At 39.7% G+C, this 25263-nt stretch overlaps 1 protein-coding gene across 1 annotated transcript; it reads left to right on the plus strand.

Moving 5' to 3' along the window:
- Window positions 1–334: 334 nt before the first annotated feature.
- aebp1a (AE binding protein 1a) lies at window positions 335–24787 on the plus strand. Its single transcript, XM_042395728.1, has 20 exons — window positions 335–976; window positions 8949–9194; window positions 9485–9541; window positions 11662–11730; window positions 12444–12503; window positions 12621–12680; window positions 14309–14389; window positions 14713–14822; window positions 14907–15046; window positions 16335–16419; window positions 16506–16650; window positions 17123–17202; window positions 18006–18129; window positions 19719–19915; window positions 20099–20272; window positions 20362–20487; window positions 20573–20819; window positions 22101–22240; window positions 22600–22699; window positions 23783–24787. Exons 1-20 carry the CDS (start codon window positions 727–729, stop codon window positions 24349–24351), a joined length of 3060 nt encoding a protein of 1019 aa, XP_042251662.1. The 5' UTR covers window positions 335–726; the 3' UTR covers window positions 24352–24787.
- The last annotated feature ends 476 nt before the right edge of the window (window positions 24788–25263 follow it).

Consider the following 25263-nt stretch of genomic DNA (forward strand, 5'->3'; position numbering starts at 1 on the left):
TTGTTAAAGTCTCTTTTTCTACTCTGATGACATGTGAAGCCTCAAGCTCTTTGAATGTGTTTCAGTCCAGGTTCTGTTTTCTATCTTTTCATTTCCTCACTGTTTCATTCACTGTAGTTGATCAGAAATCATTCTCTGGTCCTGCAGAAACGTCTGTGAACAAACTGCAAACCAGAGTAAAATGTTTTTCTTTGATTTTGTTTCTTCTTTCTTTCTTTCTTTCCTTCCTCCCTCCCTCACAGGAATGTCACATGTGGCAGACGCTCCTCCCCTCTGCTCAGAGATGGGTGAGGGGAAAAGGGGGTGAAGGGCCATGAGGGAGAGATGTGAGTGAGTGAGGAGGAGGAGGAGGAGGGAGCAGGACGAGGCAGGGAGGTGTGCTGCTCTGCTGTTGCTGCTGCATTTCTCCGCTCCAACACGACCAGGAGGCTGCTTTAAAACTTCCAGCCCTCCGCATTTTCTTCCTCTCTCTGTTCTGTCTCTCCATCAGGGAGGAGGAAGCTCGCTAGACCTCCACGAGCTCATCCTTTTGATTCTCTCCATCCCTTTTTCATTTCTTCAGAGACTTCTCAAAGTCTGCTGACCCGAGATATCTGTGCATCTGCAGGTCAGATGTTGGTTACCGTGAGTGCTCTTTAAAAGGACTTTCAGTTATTTTTACAGCTATTCTTGGAGTACGTCTGGTCTGTTTCATCCCAGTCAGCGTTGTGTTTCCACTGGAGAGAAATGAGGGCTGAAGTCCTTGTCGTCTGGGTGGCTTTGACCCTCTGCTGCGTCCTCGTCTGTGCCAGTGAAGATGTCAAAGAGAACAAACTCTCCAGAGGACGAGTTCAGGTGAGAGAAGCCAGAGGACTGGTCAAGCACCGGAGACAAGGGGAGGAAGGAGAAGCTGAAATGTCAGACGAGCCCGCTAAGGTGGTGGAAGAGGAGAGGACAAAACCAAAGAAGAAGAAAACACCTGAGGAAATTGAGGCAGGTAAGAAGGAGCCACGATATGACTGAGATTCACAGCTGTCAGCGCAGATGTTTTCAACTGAATCAATCTACAGAGTCTGCTGCTTTAATTTCTTTCTTGACCTTTCCTACCTTCTACTCCTCTCTGAGCTCTCAGCTCACAGCCTGCAGCCAAGACACTGAAGATACATAAACATGAAAGGGTGCAATCAGTCCTCAAGACCAGAAAACATTTGGTTTGGACTGAAAGCAACTGTTATCTAGTGTTCTTCCTCCAGCTTTTTCTCTGAACACGTCCAGAGATCACTATTTGTTTACCTCTTTGTGGTCACAAAAGAAAAGCAGCACAGTTGGGTGTTTTTCATTTAATGAAAGTATCAAAGTGACTCAAAGATGACGGAGCAGGAAACTTGCAGCTGGTCTGACATTTTCTTGGCAGCCTGACCAAACCACTGCTTATATGACCTGCTTTCTCTGCCAGGAATACAGGTCATGTACAAAACTCTAAAACTTTTAGCAGCTTTGTTTTGTCAAGCACAACCATCAGAAAATCCCTTTTTTTTTTTTTTTCATCGTGAGAGCGGCATCCACGCTTCAGTTAAGTCAGCAAGAAAAAGCACATCTGTGAAAAATACAAAGCATGAGCAACAGCAGAAATATTTCCACTACGATTTTCCATAAGTGAGCGGACAGGATTTACGAGAGGGCCCAGTTTCAGTAGCATTGATGCAGCAGCGCTGATGTTCTGAATGTTAACTTTCCGCTGCTTGAAGCAAAACCACAAACCCTCGCAGTCAGAGTTTTCATGTGTGGCTGATTTAGGTTACATAAAAACCCATAATTAACTAAACCTAAGGTCCAAAAAAATTTTTCATCCCTCAGGCTTTGTTTATTCGGGGAACTCTTTGCTGAATGTGCAAAATCTTTATCAGCCTCGTTTTATTGTTTGACATTCACAGTTTTGGGGGATACTTCAGTGGCAGCTTAGAGAGTCAAGAATGTGGACATTAATCGTTGTCTTTTTCTGCACTGATTTTTGGAGCTTATCAAGTAAATGAATGTTGTTATCTTTTGTTTACTTCTGGTAACATTTACTGCAGGCATGGCCAGATTAACCCCTCAGCAGAAGTTTACTTGCTGAAGTTCCCATTAAGTACAGCGCACACAGTAGATTATATATGGCAGCCTCTTTACATGCCCAGAACACCAAAAAACAACCAGTTCTCCTTTGCAAGAATAATACCAGCTGTGTTTCAATTACTTTCTTGTATTTTAATTGAACACAGATTTATTTAGGAATATGCACCATGTGAGCAGAATATAAACTAAAATAATTAAAGGGGATGTATCATGCACATTTCCAGCACTATATTTATATTCTGGGGCTTTACTGGAATATCTGTGCATGATTTCCAGTTAAAAACTCCTTATTTATCTTCTACTGGTCCTTTATGCAGCCCCTCAGTTCAGCCTCTGTCTGAAACAGGCCGTTTTAGCTCCTGTCTCTTTAAGGCCCCGCCTCCTGATGAGCCCACTCTGTTCTGATTGGTCAGCTTCAGGAAGCTTCCTTCACCTCCGAAGGCTACATAAACTAACAAAAGTAGCAGGATTTCACTTCTTTTTCTCCTTCTTTACTCCAAATGTCAATATCTCTAATACATCCGTACATGAAATCAGATCCAAAACAATGTGACCAACCCCTGGAACAACCTTAGTGACAAAGATTGCAGAACAGACAGCTGTTTGTGGGCATGTAAAACAATCTGAAAAGAAACGTCAGGGCAGCTAAAACCTGGGCTTTGTCTTACAGGGAACATTTTACATACGTCCAACTCAAGTTTTGTAACTTTGATCATATTTAACATCTGAAACAAGCAGAATATGTCCCCTTTAACATTTCCACACAGGGTAGATTGAAGGAAAGGGCCACAAGATGAAAGAATAATGAAGGGCCCGTCTTTCTTGATATTGTATTTTACTTGTGCATTATTTACAGTAAATTACAGAGAACCAATTGACACGCAGTGAACCTGGGACTATTGGGGCCCAAGGGGTTTTATGTTACCATCACGATACATCAATAAGCAAATAAACCATTTGCAGGAATAATTGTGTCTTGAAAAAACACAACAGGAAAAGTTTTGAGGTCAGATCTGGAACATTTCAGGAATTAAAAAAACCTTCCTTCAATCTAATCTTATGTTGTATGATGTTATTTCTGAGTATAGTCACAGAAATACCGAGAAGAGGTGACTGAGTGTAATAAAGAGTACCTCCCCTACCTCCATCCCTCCTCCCCCACGGAACAGCGAGGGTGAGTAATGAATTGGCTGTGAGGGATTGTTGTGTTTAAGAACTGGTGGAACATCAGGAAACATGTCTAGCAGAGGAAAACAAGCAGCCTTCTGTGTGTGCGTTGGAGTCTGACGATGGTTGTATAACGACGGGGGATTAAAAACAACGAGCCCTTAAACCTTTTGAAGATCTCTCATCTGTAATATTCCATGTAGTTCAACATGAAACCACTTATTTTATACTTTAAAGGTCGTAAGCAGTTTCTCATCAGACACTCGAGGGGGAGTAACTCAACACCTCTGCATTACTCCTGCGTGTGTGGTTACATGCTGAGCTGTTTGAAGATCAAAACAGCTTGAGTCTGAAGGTTCTGTCATCCATCCATCCATCCATGAACCTTCATATCTTGGGAAAATAAATTGAGGATTAGCATTATATTAGCTGTGTACAATATGTAAAAAACCAACAAGCCCTTCAAATTACACAACCAGATGTGTGGTTTGACCACGTGACTCCAGAATGACACATAGGAACGTTTTCTAATCTGGCACTTCTGTTGACTTTAATCAGCAGGACGACATCATTTGTCTGTGTTTTCCAAAACCGTTACACATCACTGTTAAAAACGAATGATGTTTAATGATGCGACAACACTGTGGTTAAGGTCTGGTTAGGTTTAGGGGAAGATCATGGCTTGGGTTAAAATCATCACTTTGTTAAAATTTGAGAAACATGTGGTGTGGGTTAAAGTTACCTCTTTAAAGTTAGGCCACTTTCATGGCTACAATAATAACCACGGGGTTAAAATTATGGGACGATTGTAGTTCCACTTTTTTAAAAACTGTCTTGACTCGCAGTTGGAAACAAGAAAGGAACAGTGGTCTCTTGCGGTGAAGTCCACTGTTGGGTTAAAGCCTCTGTCCACATATGTCATAATTACTACGGCCACTAGATGGCAGCTGTCGCTCAACCGTAACTATAGGTCGTTTTTGGGCGACTGACATATCGACCTGTTGTGTTGTTTTTCTTGGGAGGAATCTAACATGTAACAAATCACCTATTATGTCTCAGGTTTTAGTGCAGCTTGGCAACAAACTACAGTATCTTTGCAGCAACCTACAGCTTAGAAACATACTTGGATTGAGCTAAAATAACCAATATAACCATTCTGTCTTTTGATGCTCAGCAGCCAGCATATCTTAATCAACTTGGCTACATATTTGAATAAACATCAATTGTTATGTGCTTTAGATAGAAGGCTATTATAAATTATGAAATGCAAGTGGGATAAACAAGGTGTGGGTAAAGATCAGGCTGGACTAACATTGGGATTCACTGGTGTGTAGTTCAAGAGACAGCAGTCATCTGGGAATAATCTTTAGACTTGCAAGCAACAGTTATATAAAAATAATCTTTAAACACCAGTAATTCAAACCAGCTACTGAAGAACACTACTTGAAAATGCTTTCATGCACCTGCCAGGTATTTTCTAGGATTAAACCAGTTTTAATTCTTAATTCTTAATTTTTAATTCTTTTTTTAGTTCTATTTGGGTAACCAGATGCACAAATGTAAATCTATTTTCTGAATAAGATGTTACTGACCTTTTGGTTTGATTCAACAAAGGAGGATGAGCGATGATTATATGATGTCGATGGTTGCATGTGACTTCTGTCCCTCCATTACTGCGGTGGCGAAAATAAAAATACTGTATTTTACCGTCACATCTCACAGCAGCCTACTGTTAATGTCTGTTCTTGGTTTTGGCTCCAAAAAGCATCGAAATTACAGTGTTTTACTGTATTTAAAAAGAACAGTACCATACTGTTAGAATTTGGATGTATTTTTACAGCAATTTATTACTGTATAATTATAGATAACCTGCGTTATAACTTTTATTGTATTTGTGACATTGAGTAAGCACACTAGCTAAACTGACAAAGATAAATTGTATTAAGCAGGGTTATAGATCTAAGATTGTCAATTAATTTTGGCTTTTTACCAGGTTTGGCAATGAGAGTGATGATCCCTTGCTTCATAGTAGTTGGAAGAATGTGAGTTTCAGATATTTCTTTTAACATATTGAAAATAAGGTCTTTAAGATATTCCCAAAACTCCTGTAGAAATTACTTGTTAGACCATCTAAACCTGGAGATTTGTCTAAGAATGAGCATTTAATGGCTTTTCCCATGTCACCCATACTGATGTCTGTATCACATATGCTTTTGAAACTCTCATCCACTTTATGGATTCATTCCTTAATGTCCTCAAAGAAAGCATCAGCATCTAAGCATAAGTAAGAGGAAGAGTACAGTTTAATGTAGAATTGGGAGATTTCCTTAGAAATCTTGTCAGGGTCCGTACATTCTTGATTACTAATTAGCAGTGCCTTTCTTTTTTCCAGTCTACAAAAATATGCTGAGCTCCTTTCACCTTCGTCCATCCACTTCACCTTTGATCTTATATATGATCCTCTGGCTTTAGTAATGTAAAGGTTGTCTAGTGAGGAATGCAGGACAATAAGTTTTTGTTTGTTATTCTCACTTAATGAATATTTGTTATGGGTATAGTTTATTTCTTTAATGATTTCCATTTCTTTTTACTACTAGCCCTGCTTAATAATTTACTATTTGATATGGAAATCTGACCTTAAATACTCCCATTTATCTCTGTAAGTTGTAAAATTTGAATCCTCTGTTCTATCGTTGATCGATGCTATACTTTTTTGACAAGTGGGTTCACTTTTAAGCAGGTTTGAGTTAAATTTCAAGTATCCTTTTTTCCTTAGACATATGTTTATGGGTTTAAGCATAAGTTTAACCATACAATGATCTGTTAGAGATGCTACAGAAATTGTAGAGACAGTATAACCACAAATCTATTCTGGATTTGATTGAACCATCAGGTTTAAGCCATGTGAAAATTTGGGTACCAGGATTTTCGGTGCAATACAGGATTGTAATGGTGTCTCTGATATTTCTGTCAAGCCATTCATCCATCACCATATTAAAACCACCTCCAAATATAAAATCTTCAGTGTGATACCTTTGACGTAGATCCTTTATAGCCTTTGTAATTTCAGTAATCATAGTTTTGTTTGGTTTAAGGTGGTTATACCCATATATATATATTTCCCAGGATCAGAAAGGTATCATTTACTTCAAAGACTCAAATTATCCAGTGACCAAAAGTATCCCAGTTAGTGGTTAAAATCTTCCCAGGTAAATTGTTTAAAAGTATAGCAATGTCTGCTGTCAAGTATCTTGTCTCCTCTCTGGTTTGACGAGAATTTGTCGTCCATATCATTAGAATGAGTCTCTTGGAGAAGAAAACATTGTGCTTTTTTCATTTTTACAAAACAGGAGGGTGGATTTTCTTTTTATAGAATTTCTTAGACCCCTAGTATTAAGTGAGAGAAGGTAAGATTAAAGGAAGACATATACAAAAAGGAGTATAAATTTAAAGTAAAAATTTAAGGATGTTAGTTTTTTTGGAACTAATCACTGTTGCAAAACCTCTATCTGGCACTATTGAAGACAATAAAATCTTACTACAAAATAAACATTCTTATCCTCATATTATAAAATGTATCTAAAGAGAACAAATATTTTTACAGCTTAGTTTCACCTTGTTCCACATGCGCAAAAAACAGAATCTCACGGAAAGCTGACTTTTAGAGTACAAATCTTCATATGAAAGGACCTTGACCATCAAACTGAGATCCCTTTAAAGTATAAAAAACTTATTTTAACTACAACACAGAATAAAAACCTTAGAAAATTGTCACAGTTTCAAAAGAGAACATTTAAGATGTGAGTATTAACATAGAACCTCTGTGGTAGGACTCTCAAATGTCTGAGAGTGCAAAATAAATGACACATTGTTATCTTTAGCCTATCTAATCCGGAGCAACCCTGTTACCACTGATGTAGGCCTCATGTCCTCTGTAGTATACATTCTTTCCTGCCGCCCTGGTTTGCTTCATCTTCGGCCAGGCAGCCTCCTGAGTCTCTCTGTCAGCTTTGCAGAAGTCTTGCTTGAAGCGAATCCCCAAGTCTTTGCAGATCTTGGAGTTTTTGGATAGCTTCCAAAAGGCACCCCAATGGTATCTCATGATGAACTGCTTGATGACCTGATGGTCTCCTCTGTCCTTCCAAGGTGGCAAACGGTATCAACCACTGTTTCCATTGATGTAGCCCAATGGATATCTATGACAATATCTTGGATGCGTTCGTCGTCTTTTTCTTTCAGACCATCTATTTTGAGGTTCCAGTGTCTCTTGTACCGCTCCAACTCCATTACTTTTTCTTTCAGCTCCTCGTTTTCCTTGATGAGACATGGCATTTCTTTTTCCACTGCTGTCTGGTGATATTAGCCATCATGACCATGAGTTTTTCTCTCAACTGGTCACCATAGTTGTCAATTTTTGAGGTTAGCTTTTCTATAGCTTCAACGAGAGTCGCATTTGGGACTGCGGGTTTTTATCTTTGACGGTGGCGCCATAATTTTCATAACAGAAGTTTTTCTCTTCACACCGCTGTTGGTTGTAACATCCATCTGTGAGTAGTTGTGCTTGGCCTGAGGTTGCACCTAGCCTAGCTTAAGTCTTTCTGCTTTGGCATGTTAGGTTAAAGTATTTTCAGGTTCAAATTTGTACTTTGAGGTGGTCCAATCACTTATTCAAATGTTCACTTTTCTGTTTTTTATCTTGTTCGACTGATAAAATTTGAAGTTTTCATGTAAATTTCACAGCAGTTGAGTGGGAGCTTAGAAACAGCTGCTTGCCCGGTCCGCCATCTTGCTGGAAGTCGTATCCAGTTCTTTTAATACATCCATGGTCTCGCCTGGCCAGCAGCTCCTCACATCTCCGAAAAGGTTGCAGCAGATTTAAATAACAGGCGTTATTTGGATAAACTAACCACACATTGGGAATCTAAATGGTTACTTTCTCACCTGAAAAACTATTAAAGCTTAATAAAGTGACATAATAACAGCTTTTAGCCTGGCTCAAAATCTCCGCCATTGTGCAGTCTGAGGAGATGCATTTTGCATTTTGGTTTTGGTTGATCAACAACCAATACAATCCCGCCCCCAGCCTCTGACGCAAGCAGTTCTTTATTCTAGACTAGCAATGTGTTGGTGCCGCTTTGGAACCAGCCCTCCTGGCCGAGAGCCGGTTCTTTGGCTGTCGAAACATGAAGACCTGGTTCAAGATTAGGCACCGGCTTTGAACCGGCCCTCGAACTGCCTTGGTGGAAAAAGGGTATCTGTCCACCCTTATATAACTATTCTGTCATTGTATTGGCTGTCAAAGGAACAGCTAGCTGGGGAGATTATTAGGTCTTAGCAAAGTTTTCCTCTTTCCTGTCTGGTCTCAGACCAAAACAAACCAATGTCCTGGTTGAATTCTCTTTCAGAACCAGGCCCTTATGTGCTATGTCACAGTCTGTCTGTCTGTCAGAGTTTATGTCTGAACTTGTTTTGTTGGCATGACATGAGCAGTAAATACATCTGTGCTGACAAACAATAAAACACGCTATAAAGGAAAACTAAAGACAAACATTTGGCAATAAAAGTTCATACAACACAACAATAAAATGTTCAAAAGCTGCTTCATGTGGTACACCTTCTTTTATAAACACATGCTGACTGGTTTCAAATAACTGAATGTTTTCCTCTGTTGACCCGTCTCTCTAAAGCCAGGGCAAAGAAAGCAGCAGAGAAGGAGGCCAAAGCAAAGAAGCAGAAAGCTCCTAAGCCCACCAAAAAGCCCAAACCCCCGAAACCCACCAAGAAACCCAAACCACCAAAGCCCACAAAGAAGCCAAAGGCGCCCAAATCCACCAAGAAACCAAAGGCAACAACCACAGCACAGCCGATGAATAGGAATCCTTCTCTGGACGAGGAAGAGGAGAAACTGCTGATTGAACTCGGCTGGGACACATGTATGTAAACTCTAGATTCATGGTTTTACAAATACAAGTTCTTATAAATGTTATTATTAACGTGAACATTGTGATTGAGTTGAAATGTGAATAAAATTAAGGAATATTGCCGTCAGTGCTGCAATTCTTTTCTTATTGAAATTCAGAAATAAATATGGCATCTATTCACATTACAGTGTATGATCTATTGGAAATTATTATAAATATCATGTAACTTGTAAACCTTTCTCTGTCTGTTTTGATCACATGCGATGGTGGGACTCCATTTAACTCTTTATCTGTCTTTACAGTGTTTCGACCTGTGACGCCTGGGACTGGAAGGGAAGAGCCTATTGAGCCAGGCCTTGGTAGGACTGTGAACTGGGTTCAGTGCTTGTTCGCAACGTAGATTCATAGCTGTAAATGCTGGAAAAGAGCACTCTTATCATATTAAAACAGACAAAAAAACATTCCTAGTTCACTTATATGCTGTTGAAGGACGACTAAAATTAAAGTAGTCTATTTGAATCGTAAAGATTTGATTTATTAACTTTTATTATTAGATTTAGTGTTAGATATATATGAGTAGATCTATACAAAATCTACACAAGGAAGAAATTAACTTTTTGGTGAAATTGACTGCAGCAACAGAATCATGTCCAGCACTAACAGCAGATAGAGGGAGTTGGTAGAGACCAAAACAGAGCTGAATAGTGAGTGACTATTAGACTTACATACATCAGGTGACCAGAAATACGACTCTAAATGAATGCTTATGTTGGTACGTGTCTGTTAGCGCCACCTGAGACCTCAGCACTCGTACCTTTCTATGTGATTTGGTCACATAGTGTTTCCTGCACAAATCGGAGGGGAAAACAAAACAGATTCAGAACAGTACATTTTTCCAGCATCAGGTTGCCTCTACAAACTTATTTTTATGATCTCTCTGGTGTCTGCAGTCTCACCCAGACAGATAAAATATTTGCCTTGGGCAAAACTAGTGTTTAGATGTAATATTTCCTTCCTTTCAGTAGAGTGTATATATTAAGCCCCCTGAGCAGGCACAGAATATTGAATTTAAACATTGGTTTTGCTCAGGAAAAGTATTTTATCTTTCCAAGCAGACAGAAGACATCTGTAGGATCATGAAAATACCTTTGAAAATACAACAAACTAGAACAAAACAAACATTAGTGTAGGGACCGAATCATGAGTGCTGAGGTCTCAAACAGGGCTACGTGTCTGCTGGATGTTTAAATAGGCAACTGTTTGCTAACACGTTCACCATAACATCTTTAGCAGGTGGTTATATGTCAATGTTTACAGCTTGTTGTGCTGCCACCTAGTGGCCCACAAAATCAACACAGGCTGTTCATTTTTAGCATTTACTATTGTCACTTAAATTGGCTATAATCAGTATTTTGACAGTGTGTCAGAGGCATATCTTGTAGTGATGAACCTACAGAGAATTATCAGTGACTCTGCAGCTCCTCTCAGCTTTACGGAGCTTTATAGTGAGTTTCAGCTCATTGTTTATCTGTCCGGCTGCAACTTAACTGTTTTGGTTCACTCTCAGCACTCTAATAGTGTCGTTTTGGGTCGCAGCAGACAGCTGTTTTCAGAGAAAAAGCTGTAAAAAGCCACTGTACACTACCTGCTCAACACCAAACCGCAAACAGACAGAGTTAGCTGTAGACTAGCTGGTGAACATAGTGGAGCATTTAGCAGCTAAAGAGCCAGATATTTCCCTCAGGAGTTGGTAGAGAGCAAAAACAGAACTAAAAGAGAGTGAATATTGGCTATAATATTGGCAACTGCTGGATGTGGAAATACGCAACTGTTTCCTAACAAGTTTAACATATCAACTTAAAAGCTGATGATGTCAGTGTCCGCTGCCCTCAAGTGGCCAAAAAAAATGCAGGTTTAACTCCTGCTTGTGGTTGCTGTTAAGACTCATCGAGCATTACACATGCTTGACATCTCCAAAAAGCTGACATCTCCAACCAAAACCCTCAGTGAGCTTGATGTTGACTGCTGGGATGTCTGACGTCCGTTTCATCAACTTCCTGTCATCCAGAGCCAGATGTTTTATGAATCCTTTTATGACAAAGCTCAAAGGTTCCAGAAAGTTATGAGAACTGTGAAACTGGGAGATTTTATGTAGAGACAAATAGAGCAAAATACTGCTGTTAAACAGATTCAACAAGCACATAAATGAAGACTACTGAGTAAATCAAGTAATAAAGATGAGAATGCACAGATTTTTTTTTCCACTTTTCTAGTTCTTTTGTTCTAAAACTCACTGTAACTAACTGTTCAGATATATATTGACAAGAGTCTTTGGCTTGATTTCCATTTATATTTATTTTTTAATGAGCCGTTATACCTGCAGATTTTCTTTGTTTAAATGTGGAGAAAATCTTTAATATGCTAATCTTAGTTAGATGCAATCTAGATTTAATGTGTTTTTATGTGTTTTTTCTCACAGAGGACGTGCCTGGTGGATATCCTGATAAAAACAAGGTCAAACCTACTGAGACCATCATGTACATACCAGGTACTGCTCTGTTGATCAATGTCAGGTTGTGTTTAATTTTTTAAGGGCTTGTTGTATGTAAACAGAAATGCAGAAAACTGCTTTGTAAATGGTGAGTTGGGGAGATAAAGAATTATTATATATGTTATGATGAACTTTAACAAGTGGTGCCCAAAGACAGATATTGTCTACTGTGTTTAACTTGTTACAGAAACTCTATAATGGTGGTTTGTGTCACAATCGATCCAGAAATACATTAAAGTTCAAGTTGACCTCAGACTCAAAGATTTGGAGGTTTAGGTTTATAGTAACCTTTGGTGTATTAACTGAAGGTTGCTTAAAGGACTTCAGACGGCACAACAGCACCTATGGTGTAAGATTATTACATCATGTCACATTGCACGAGACACACACACTAAAATCGTGGTCACAATCTGTCAGACTGCACAATATCAGTTTGAGGCTGTCAGACTGTGAGGTGAATGTGTGGTGATGAAAATAGAAAAAAGTAAATGAGAGCAGAGACGCCAGCAGCTCGTCATCCATCTGCAGCTCTGATGTTTAAAAATGCATCAAAGTCACACATGTCTGCCATAGACGTATTTTATTTATTTTAAGATTTTATTCAAAAAACTGCACTTATGAAATGTATCTAACTATGTCCCTCCTTGGCTGGTTTTCATGGAATAGAGTCTACATTTCCAGCTGTAAACATCTGTTTGCTTCTGTTTCAGAGGAAGCCACCACCGTCCCATTCATGGGTCCCTGGTATGAAGAATATGATTACACTGACTGTAAGTCTACCATCGGTCTACCAAGAACTGAATTATTTATCATTTACGACGTGTGCTGCAGGTCTTGATCGTGGCACTGATATGAGTCGTTTTCTGTGTCTGATTCTCCGTCCACAGTGGCACTTAAGAAACAAGAAGAAGAGGAGGAGAGAGCTCGAAAGGAAAAGGCAGAAAAAGGTTTTTATTTTCTTTTTCTGGAGATCTTGTTGGTCAGGAGAGTTTAGGGCTAAGACCAATAACTGCTAATATTCTTTATTTTTGGTATGAGAAACACAGACAAGCAGGGAAGTTAGAAAGTATTGATAGACGGACTAACACAATGTTGGTTTGAGTCTTTCATCCTTGAAGGAGCAAAAGCACAACTATTATAATCCTGCAGACTTCTTATTATAATACTTAAGCCATTTTTTCGGCCATTTTTCAGCAAGCTACTCCTCCCACAGGAGGGGAGCAACATACAAAAAAATACCATAAATTCAGTGGCCGCCATGGCAGTGTGCTATGACTTTTAGTAATGATCCGTCTGTGTGCTCATACTGTGAAGTACGAGCACACAGGGATCAATAGAAAACATGGACGCCTTTTCCCAAAAACTCTCAAAAACTATAAAAGCTACAGATATCAAACTTGGTGCACAGGGACCCTGTAAATGTGCCGCCAGATTATTAAAAAATGGCAACAATTCCACCACCATCTGACCAAGTTTCAAGTTTTTATTTATGACTCATGAACTCTGAGGTTCAGATGAAAAAAATTCCCAATTCCTTGGATAAACACAACAAGATCGATATAAACGACGCCCATCTGCACCATGAAAATGTTCCCGCCATTTTGATTTTTTTTTGTAAAACACAAAATTCTCTTCCTATTCTACATATTTCATCCAATCTTCACTAAACTTGGTCATATCATACATATAAATGTCTGTAACTTTTGTTTTTTGATATTTCCTACAGTTGGTTACCAAAGTCGAGGTGAATGTGAATAAACTTCAATAACTCCTCAATGCAATGTTCAATTTCAGCCAAAATTAGGTGATATGTGCACACAGCAACCATATAAAATTTCATAGAATTTCACTTTGTTGGTGCAACAATAACCTTAAATATTTTAAAATAACTGTATTTCTATTAATAGACGTGCGAGTGTCACGGCTGGCGTCAGATCGCGAGCAGACCAAAGATATCTTCAGAAATTTTTACCGTTTCTAGTTTGTTTTTACATTCCTGTGATTAATCCTTCTGTGGTTTGTTAATAATGAGAATGATATGAAAAAAGGAAGTGGAGATACAGTAAAGCTGGAAGGATTTCTGACAGCCGCTCTGCTCAGTGTCCTGTTATGGATCGTTATATAAAGCCCCGAGACTGTCTGGCTGATGTTATCATGATATCAAGGGACAGGGAGGGGGAGAGATGCTTTGAAATGGGTTTTTTTTTAAGTTTGAAAACTATTAAAATCTTACACAACATTTCAGTCTTCAGTAAAACCAAATGAAAAGTTACAAAAACATCTACTCTGAGATCCGGTCTGTTTTCTGTACGACGGACCTTGAAGATATTAACTCCAACAGACTAAAAACTGACCTATATTCTAGATAGAAAACACATGAGGAATGTACGAGTGGAAATGAAGGCTCACTGTACGAGCACACATGGAAATATTTTGTGTGTGTGTGTGTGTGTGTGTGTGTGTGTGTGTGTGTGTGTGTGTGGTGCTGGTGGTGCTGGTGGTGGTTTTGCTGGAGAGCATGGTCCATGTGAAAACATGTTTCTGACACATAATGTTTTCTCATTACACTCCGCAGCTGAGCGGCTGAGGAAGCAGTGGGAGCAGGAGGAAGAGGAGAGACTGAAGCAGATTCAGCAGAAACCTGCGGAACCAAAAAGTAAAGAAAGTCGCTTTTACTGCTAAATTTTCGTCCATTTGTTTCTCACTTTTTTTTTTTAAATTTAAGGCTGGAGTAATAGTTGACAGATGAATGTTTTCATTTAGTCTGAGGATGGTTTTCATCTTTTAATCTACTGAGACTGTTTTAAACTAATACATTAGGTTTTGTTTTACGGTGTCTGTCTCCGTTAAAAAGAAAGAATCACTTGTTAACGGCTGCAGTCTTGCTCCCAAGGGGCGAAGCTGATGAGTGTTGTGAATTAGTCTCTCTGGAGCATTTGTAGAACAGATCCTGATGTGTGTTTTGTGTTTTCCTCTCAGAGTGTCCTCCTCTGGGTTTGGAGTCTCACCGGGTGGAAGACGACCAGCTGCTGGCTTCCTCTCAGTCTCACCATGGCTTCACGGCTCAGAGAGGACGCCTCAACATGCAGGTATACGTCTTTCCATCCAGCGTTCATGAGGGGAAACATGAGGAGTCTGTTTGACCTATAAAAAACATCTGTGGTTATCTACAGGGCACTGATAACGAGGAGGATTTGTACGGCGGTGCCTGGTGCGCAGAGCCAGAGGAGACCAACCACTGGTTTGAGGTCGATGCCCGCCGAGAGGTGGAGTTCTCCGGGGTCATCACTCAGGGAAGAAACTCAGAGACAGTGTGAGTCCTACTGAAGCTTCACCTCCTAAAATGCTTGTATTGATGTGGCTTCGTACACTTTTTTTGCGTCTCAGGACTGTGGATGTATGGAAGTCCATTTCTGGCAAGAAAATAAATAAATAGATGAAATGTTAAAATGACAAAAATAGATACTATGTCATAATTTTGACTTAGTAAATCTCATAATTTGACAACAATTGATTTTTTTGCTACTTGCAGGCAACAAAACAAACCGTAGACTCAAAACTGACATATAATCACATTAGAAAGTGGATGTGGTGAACGTGTTTGCAAACCGTTGCCTATCTATGGTGTCACTGTGGCTCAGGAAGTAGACTGGATCATTCGCTAAGTGATTGTTGATACACAGTCTGTCCTCATGTTAAAGTGCAAAACATTCAACCCCACCTAGCCAGTGGTGGAATGTAATTAATTATATTTACTCAAGTACTGTATTTAAGTACAATTTAAATGTAATTTACTTGAGTATTTTCAATTTTTGCTTCTTGATACTTCCTCTACACTACATTTATCTGACAGCTTTATTTACTCGTTACTTTTGAGATAAAATGTTTACATAAAAGACATATGATGAGTTTATAAAATGCACTATACTGTTAAATATTCAAACCAGTGTTTCCCAACCTTTTTGTCTTGTGAGCTCTTGTACAAAAGCAGTGTGTAGTTGTGTCTCCTTGTCATGTTTTAAATGTCTATAAGTTGTCAGCAGTTCTACCAAAGAGACATTTTCCCCTTTAAACTTCTCAGATGGTTTCATTTAATTAATTGTTTGAGGTCAAACTTTCCAATATTTCACAACAAAAAATAAAAGATTACAGAAACACCTAAAAAATTATTAGAAATTTGTGTATCAGAACTTTGTTTTTTCAACTCCTAGGTTGGGAACCACTGGACTAAACTAGCTAACTGTATATAAAGTAGTTCATACATAGATATTCTGAGAAAAGAGTACTTTTAATACTTTAAGTAAAGTTAGCCAATTACACTTCTGTACTTTTACTTAAGTTGGATATTTAATGCAGGACTTTTACTTGTTTTTCCATCACTGCTCAGCACCTTGGATGATCGCTTGCTACGAGAGACAAATTGTCAAGTGCTTTAGATAAAAGCTTTATATAAATGCAGTATATTTATAATTTTCTGTGGGTTTGTCACTACGAACAACACCTTTTACATTACAGCTTTAATGTTTTTCTTTTCCTGGCAGAAATGAGCTTCCATACAGGTCAATACAAACATGATCTAATTAATCTTGTTTATTTCCCAGTGAGGATTTCATGTCGTCCTACTTTGTGGCCTTCAGTAACGACAGTCGTGACTGGACTACACTTCACGACGGCTACGCTGAGTGGGTGAGTGGAAACTGAACATACCTGATAAAAATCCACCATTTACCAAAAAAAAGACATGTTCTGATATTCATTTCTATCCCCTGCAGCTGTTCTACGGGAATGTGGACAAAGACACGCCGGTCATGAATCAGTTTTCTTCGCCCGTGGTGGCGCGTTACATCCGCATCCTTCCTCAGAGCTGGAACGGCAGCTTATGTATCAGAGCTGAGATCTTGGCCTGTCAGCTACCCAGTTAGTATCACAGCAACACTGACACTTATACTACTTAATTTTCTTTCATGTTGCATCGCTGGAACTGATGATGATTTTATAGTTTGTCAGTTTTAATTTGACGCCTTTTATGAAGGACTTTGTAACATGGGTTTTGAAAAGTGCTTTATAAATAAAAAAAGTATTATTATTATTATTTCCAACCTGCTGGATATTTGTTAGTATGTGTTTGTTGTTCAGAGACTTTATGAGTCACAGACTTTTCTCATTCCATCAAGGAATATGTCATCTAATGGAAGAAAAAACAAAACGTCGTCTGTTCCACGACTTGAACTTCATAACCTCAGCATAAAAAACTTACATAACTGCTAAATGTTTCCACCGTTTCCCCATAAAGAAGCAGTTTTACTGTAGAGAGAAACGCACTGTTTACACCAACATCTTCTCAGCAGCAGAAAGTCTAGTTTACAATCAGTGTTTTACGTTTTTTCAGGCAGCTACCGCAGCGAGAATGAAGTCAACCCATCAGACGACCTGGACTACAGACACCACAACTACAAGGAGATGAGACAGGTCTGTTTTTTTAAGGGATAGAAACAAGAGAAGTAGAATATTCTGCCTCACAAACACAGACAGCAACTATAGAAACAGGTGTAAAAGCTTTACATAACCTCCTCCTGTGCTACGACATTCAAAAACAGTCTGAAAATATGTCAGCAACCTCATTATGCAGGGAAATATTGCAAATTTGAAATCTTGCCAATATAAATGTATGTATAAAGTAGCATAAACATTACAGAACTCCATGAATACAAACTACAATTTAATGTGATTTAATGGGTGTTCAACAAGCATGTAGCTGCCTTAACGTCCCCAACAAAACAGAAAGAAGTCTTATAAAATCAGCACTCTGTGTTTGGATGATCTAAGCTAGACTAGTTTATCTTTTTTCTTCATTATAATTTGATTTAGCCATTGCCTTATTTATGTGGTTTAACAAACTAATTTACTTCGATGTTGGAGCATCAAAACTGATTTTTACCAAATGCAGCCTTTGTCCCAAATGTAAATAATCAGACGTGTCATTAGACGGCTCTTTATTTATCCAAAAGATAAAGAAAGTTCCATGCTGGAGGAGGTTAAACAGTAGAAAAAGGGGATTTTTCACAACCTGGCAACCAAATGATTTTGGGGTCTGTTTGATCTGGTAGAACAAATGTCAAAAAGTCAGATTCTGGTCTTAACTAAATCAAACCACATATGTAGTTTCTGTGTTTTGGCTTTGTAGAGATGTATTGTGCTTTATTAACAGATTATCCTGCAAACAATGATATCACAGTATGTGTTTTCACCTCCTGTCTCTCTCTCTCTTCCAGATGATGAAGGTGATAAATGAGGAGTGTCCCAACATCACCAGGATCTACAACATTGGTAAAAGTTCTCAGGGCCTGAAGATGTACGCCATGGAGATCTCTGACAACCCGGGGGAGCACGAGACAGGTAGAGTACAACCACGCAAGAGCTAAAGATACACCGGCTCAGATACCTGCAGGAATCATGTGACAGAAGAGTCAACAACATGTCACCATGTCTTTGATGTTGATCTCCTCTCTGTGCAGAGTTTGTTTTCACCTTCATCTGCTGAAGGAGGAAAGTTTCTCTGAGTTCACTTTAAATCTAAGTTTAACACGTGAACATACAAGCAGGATTTGTGACATCACAGCTAGTTTGGAGCCAATCATGGTCCAGTATTTAACTTATAACAGTGGAAACTTGATGTCTCCAGTGCACAAACACTGAGAATGGACTTTACAATGAAGGAGGAAACATCTTCTGTCCAACGGGAAAACTTTTAAAATGAATTATATTTGCATATTCATAGATTCTGGATTTTCTGATGAGGGAAAACTGTTATACAGGACAGAGCAGATGGAACTGCAGGAGACAGAAAACAGGGTTAGGCAATGGAAAACAAGAAAACTAGTAGCAGGAGGCTCCGATCTGACGGAGAGGAAGCGGCAGGGCTGAGGATTTGAAGAGGGCTTGATTACTGAGATGAGGTGCAGCTGGTGTGTCTCTTTAAATATTAGATATTCTCACTTTTTCTAAAAACAAAGGAAATGTCTGGTAGTGGTTTTCAAACTCTCTCTCTCTCTCTCTCTTTCTCTCTCATTGCCTCTTTGGAAGCTAAAATTAATTCCACCTGTGTAAAACATTTTAATGTTTTTCAGCCATTTATACTATTGCAAGAATTAGTAACAAAACATGGAAAGTTTAACTACATAGAAATCACATCATCTCAGGCCTTGTGGGGTTTTTTTTGTGTGTTTTCTTCATATTTTAGTGACATTTTTGCTCCTTTTTTTCTTCCCTGTCTGAAAAATCTGAGCAATTTGTACTTTAAACTTAATTTTTCTGCCTGAATACATCTTGCTAACCTGAATCTTGCTACCCATGCTAGCCTCAGATCACTCTTGTTTGGTAAATGTTTCTTTATAAAAATGATTTTTACTATTTTTACCTCCTACCTCTCTCTTAAGTGGAACAGCTTTCACAACGTTGCAGAAATTGTACATATTTTGCTTTATGACATGAGACATGATGTTTTGTTACAGATGTCTGCAAATTGACAGAGCATGTCCTGCTGAGCTGTTGGGATGTATGAAAGTCATAGATGTATAGTTTGCACAAAGTAATGCCTGTAATTTCATGCACATGTCTAAATGTCTCAAATCTTTAACGTCATTAACTCTGCTAGTTGGCCTTCACTCTGTCTCTTGTGGTTTTTTAATTAGGAAGACTGTGTGTTTACAGAAATATTTAGTCTCCAAATGTCTCCTTCTTGGAAATCCGCCTGAACCTTTCCATGACACAAACACTTTAGAGTTCACTGATACTTTCACAAGAGACTTTGGGAGGTTTCCTTTCTGGAAAGATTTTATTTATGCAAACAGTCGCTGTGGTCCAGCAGCTCCAGACGTTTTAATTTGTCATTTTCAGGTTTTTTGGCTCCAAAATACATTTAAAAAAGTAATATTTCATGGTGTTAATAAATCTGTGTGCTGTTTGGTTTGTTGTGTTGTTTCAAGGTGAACCAGAATTTCGTTACACGGCCGGTCTCCATGGTAACGAGGCGCTGGGCCGAGAGCTCCTCCTCCTGCTGATGCAGTTTCTGTGCAAGGAGTACAACGACGACAACCCCAGAGTGCGCCGCCTGGTGGACGGAGTGAGAATACACCTGGTGCCCTCGCTCAACCCCGACGCTTACGAGCTGGCCTATGAGATGGTACGATGATGTCACCGGTTGATTAGTGCTGGAACGGAAACTCCTCAGTAGTATTTTTTTAAGCTCAGCATTAAAAGTAGCTTCAAAACGTTGGTGTAACTACAGTACTGTTGTTTTAAGCCAGACTTGGAAAAAAGACTTGGAACCCGTCCTTTAACGTGGACCTCCTTCCTGTCGTTCCAGGGCTCGGAGATGGGGAACTGGGCGCTGGGCCACTGGACTGAAGAAGGTTACGACATCTTCCAGAACTTCCCAGACCTCAACAGCGTCTTGTGGGGAGCCGAGGACAGAGGCTGGGTCCCTCGCATTGTACCCAACCATCACATCCCCCTCCCAGAAAACTTCCTCAATGGATCTGTCAGTTTCTTTAACGTCATCGAGGCCCCATTTACCTACTAAAATAACGAGTTATAATGTATTGACAAGTGCGTTTCTTGCTCTTATAGATCGGTGTTGAGACCAAATCCATCATTTCCTGGATGCAGCGCAACCCGTTCGTGCTGGGAGCTAATTTGCAAGGAGGAGAAAAACTGGTCGCGTACCCGTTTGACATGCAGCGTCCCCCGTCTACTGTAAGGCAGTTTTACATACTTTTACACGTTACCTCAGCAATTGTACACCCATCCCATAATACTTTATTCCCTCGCCTCGTTTCAGTTGACCGACAGCCGACGCTGGAGAACGAACGCCGAGATGAACGAGGAGACGTGGGCCCGCATCCAGCGACAGAACGAGGGAGCTCTGAGGGAGACGCCAGACGACACCATGTTTCGGTGGTTGGCGATGTCGTACGCCCACAGTCACCTGACCATGACGGAGACCTACAGAGGCTCCTGTCACGGGGATGATGTCACCGGCGGACAGGGCATCACCAACAGAGCCAGCTGGAAGCCAGTGGTGGGCAGTAAGTGTTGACAGAGAACATAAAGAGAAGAAATATGGTGTTTAAAGTAAAGAGTACATGAGGAATGAAAAATGAGAAAAATGTGCTCCGGCTGCTCTGAAATGTTTTTAAAGGATAAGGCTCTAAGGCCCATTGGTTCCTCTTGAAGATCGTTAAAAAAACTCTCAGACATATAGTTTAATTTTTAAAATAGGCTCAGTAATTTCCTAAAACAGCTGGTCACTGTAGTTTTTAGCGAACGTTCCTCAATCAGGAGGAAATAGCGCATTTGTTGGGGACTATTTTCAGCGGCGGATGAATCCACATTCGGTGCTCTAGTGAGTATTTCTGGCAGCTGGACGGTGCGTGTGGGATTGAGTCAAAATAAACTAAAATGTCTGTGTTTACGCCAACAAAGGTAATGATGTCATCCAGTGCAGCAGTGTGACTCATTAATGTGTTTTTAATAGTTTTTGGACAATAACGGAGTTCTACGGCACATGTTGGTTTTGGTCTTTTCATTGAATTTATTAACAATAAACTGCAGAAAATCACCAGACATCCTTTAAAGAAGCTGTAATACAATATTTTTATAATGCTTATGCCTGATCTGTCAGTGTGTAATGTGTTGGTCGTGGCTCATAATGATGAACCTACAGAGGATTATCAGTGATTCTGCAGCTCCTCTCGGCTTTACGGAGCTTTATAGTGAGTTTCAGCTCATTGTTTATCTGTCCGGCTGCAACTTTACTGTTTTGGTTCACTCTCAGCGCTCTCGTAGCATCGTTTCAGGCCACAGCAGGCAGTTGTTTTCAGAGGAAAAGCTGTAAAATGCCACTGTACACTACCTGCTCAGCACCAAACAGCAAACACAGTCAGACACAGTTAGCTGTAGACTAGCTGGTGAACATAGTGGAGCATTTAGCAGCTCAAGAGCCAGATATTTCCCTCAGGAGTTGGTAGAGACCAAAAACAGAGCTAAAGGAGAATGAATATTGAACTTACATTCACCAGGTGGACAAAAACACGACTCCAAATGAATGATAATGTTGCTCCGTAACTGCTGGATGTGGAAATAAGCAACTGTTTGCTAACAAGTTCAACATATCAACTTAAAAGCTGATTATATGTCAGAGTTGTGTTCACTGCTTGTTTCTGCAGCCACCAACTAGCCAAAAAATCTATTAATGCAGGTTTAAAGTTGAGTTTTCCATTCACCTGCACTGTGCTGGGATGGGTACACATAGCTAGATACAACGAGGAGTAAGGGGGTCTTTCTTCTGAACCTACCTTCTTCCACAGGTATGAACGACTTCAGCTACCTGCACACCAACTGCTTCGAGCTCTCCATCTTCTTGGGCTGTGACAAGTTTCCTCATGAGAGTGAACTTCCTCTTGAGTGGGAGAACAACCGCGAGGCTCTGCTGTCCTTCATTGAACAAGTGAGAACCAGACAGACAGACAGACTTGACCCAAACTCTATCTTTTGAGCATCAACTCAGCCCCTCCAGACTTTAAAGAATACTTCTTTATATCAACCTGATGTATTTCCAATAAATGTCACGCTAGCTTTGCAGTAAATGTGGACTTGCGCAAAGCCACGTGTTTCTGGGCAAGCTTTCAAGATAAACATGTGTCTCCAAGTCTGAACAAAAGTAAACACAGAAACTAGCCGTCTGGAAAGGCCATTACAGCTAACTATCTGTCTGCATAGAAGTTCATTTTAGAAGCCTGAAGAAGTCAAACTTTCCTTATTTCACAACCAAATAAGCAAAGATCAGTGTGACTGTTTCTTGTGCAGGTACATCGAGGGATAAAAGGGTTAGTGAGAGACGTGGAGGGGAATCCGCTGCCTAATGCCACCATATCTGTGGACGGAATACGGCATGACGTCAGAACTGGTAAGTTGGGTATCATGACAGATACTAAAATGTAACTTGTTTCAACCTAAAAATATGAATGAAAGGGCAGCCTTGAAATTTTAGATTAAGTCAACAAATACAAATTACGGAAGCCCTGAAAGACAAGTGAGAATTTTTTTTTTCTGGAGATCTAATTTCTAAGTCTTTTCTCTGGTGTTCATGAGTTAAGATCCAATATTTTGTTGTTTTCCATAATCTGAGCCAGTGGGAGCATGTAGATGTTGAACAGAAGAGGCCCCAGAATGGAGCCTTGGGGAACTCCGCATGTCATTTTTGTCCACTCAGATGTGTAATTACCTATAGACACAAAGTAGCCCCTGTCCTTTAAGTAGGATTTAAACCAGTTTAATACTGTGCCAGAAATTCCCAACCAGTTTTCCAGTCTGTCTAGTAATAAGTTGTGGTCGATCGTGTCAAATGCGGCACTGAGATTCAGTAATACTAATACCATAATTCTGCCACATAGAGAGCAAACATAATTTCGTCGTGTGCCAACTATGACAAATAAAGTGTTTTATGTCTTGTGTTTGTTCAGAGGATTTAGATCTGTTAATCTATTGAACCGGTCAGGTTGTTGTTTGACATTGTAAATCTAATTCAGATTAATTTTGGTTTTCATTTACATTTTCTTTATCTGAAGAGTCAGTTTTTCAAGAACTCGCAGCTTTGGTTGCTGCTGTTTCTCTGTAGAGTCGATACAAGATAACATGCAAAGCTGCTCTCAGTGACCTTATTATCTTTGTAGTGTGTGTGTGTGTGTTGGGGGGGGACAAACCTGCATCATCATGGTTTGCATGATGAAGGTTGGTATTGTCTGTTTTACATCAAACTGTAAAAAAGAAAGACCTCTGCATGAGTTTAGCAGTATAACATGCAATATTTAGCAGTATGGTATTGGAATAAAAACAATAAATTTTAGGTTGCATCGACTTGAAATATATAAAACTTAAATATTTAAGTACAGTTAATGATGAAATATTAGTCGATCCCACTAAATTCCTGTATATTTTAAAGTTCGTAACATTTGAAGAAAGGATCTAAAATCCATGTGACTGGTTTCAGCTGCAGGTGGTGATTACTGGCGGCTGCTGAATCCCGGCGAGTACCGAGTCACGGCGAAGGCCGACGGCTACACCCCTCAGACTAGACTCTGCATGGTGGGCTACGACTCCGGAGCCACTTCCTGCAGCTTCACCTTGACCAAATCCAACTGGGATCGCATCAAACAGATCATGGCTCTCAACGGTAAGAGGCCCATTCGACTCGTCCCCAAAACCAACGTGGTGAAAGCGACGTCAGCCACCGTGGAGGTCACCGGCGAAGACGAAAGGACAGACTCTCACGCCAACGCTCAGAAAGCAGAGCGACTCAGGCGGCTACGGATCATGCGCTTACGCAGGCTGCGTCTGCAGAGAATACGAGCCGGTCTTGGTACAACAACGACTACAACAACAACTACAACAACAACAACAACAACACCCCCCACAACAATACGTGAAACTGAGAGTACGACTTCCTGGTATGACTCCTGGTTTCCTGTGGACAGCTGGTCAACGGAGAACCCCTTCGACAGCGTCATCTTTGACTCTGTCCCCACACAGGACTATCCTTTTGAATTCACTATTGATTGATTAGCACACGTAGTGAAGCAAAATCATTTTTATACAAAGATCTTATTAACCACTTCAGTTTTTTGCAGCTATACAAACACACAATACGTACAGTACTGTAGGTCTTTAATGGTTTAGATCCCAGAGAGTTTTCACCTGTAGGGTTTACTTTTTAAAGTTTGTTTTTAAGGGAATATCTGTGAGATTAATATTTTTTTGTTTCTTTACATAGAATTAATCTAGAAAAAAAAAGCCTCTGCTGAGCAGAAACTATAGATGATCAATACAACAATATTCTGTACATCACAACAGGTTATTATTAGGTTTGTCTCCATAAAGAAATCTATGTATCTTCTTATGTTTCTTTAATGGCTTTTCAGTGTTATTGCTGGCCTCAGATAAACTGATAATGTACTGCTGAATGCATTTGTTTAAAATTAAATAATTTTCTACAATATCTGAGTCTATCTGTTATTTTGTGGTTCAAATTAAAGCGGCTATGATCAATATTTTTTACAGTAATAATGTAATAATGATCTGTCTGACTCTGCAGCTCCTCTCGGCTTTACGGAGCTTTACAGTGAGTTTCAGCTCATTGTTTAACCGTCCGGCTGCAACTTTACAGTTTTGGTTCACTCTCAGCGCTCTCACTTGACCAAATCAAACAGGAAATGACTCTAAAACATATCTGTGAAGATTCTCAGTCATCCAGGTCATTGTTATCCCTTGGATGAAAGGCCAGATGTCTTCAAGTATCTACAATCAAGTCCAGTTGCCCTCGATTCAACCCTCCTTGGGTCTAAAACACGTAATTCAATAGGTTTAAGTCAACAAATGTTGACATCTTACAGTTGACAGATCCTCGTTTCTGAAAAGCTTTTCATAGCCAAATAGAAATTAAGAGCTAAATCCATCATTTTCTGTCATGACGAT

This window comes from Thunnus maccoyii, chromosome 19 (genome assembly GCF_910596095.1).
Source record: "Thunnus maccoyii chromosome 19, fThuMac1.1, whole genome shotgun sequence".
NCBI lineage: Eukaryota > Metazoa > Chordata > Actinopteri > Scombriformes > Scombridae > Thunnus > Thunnus maccoyii.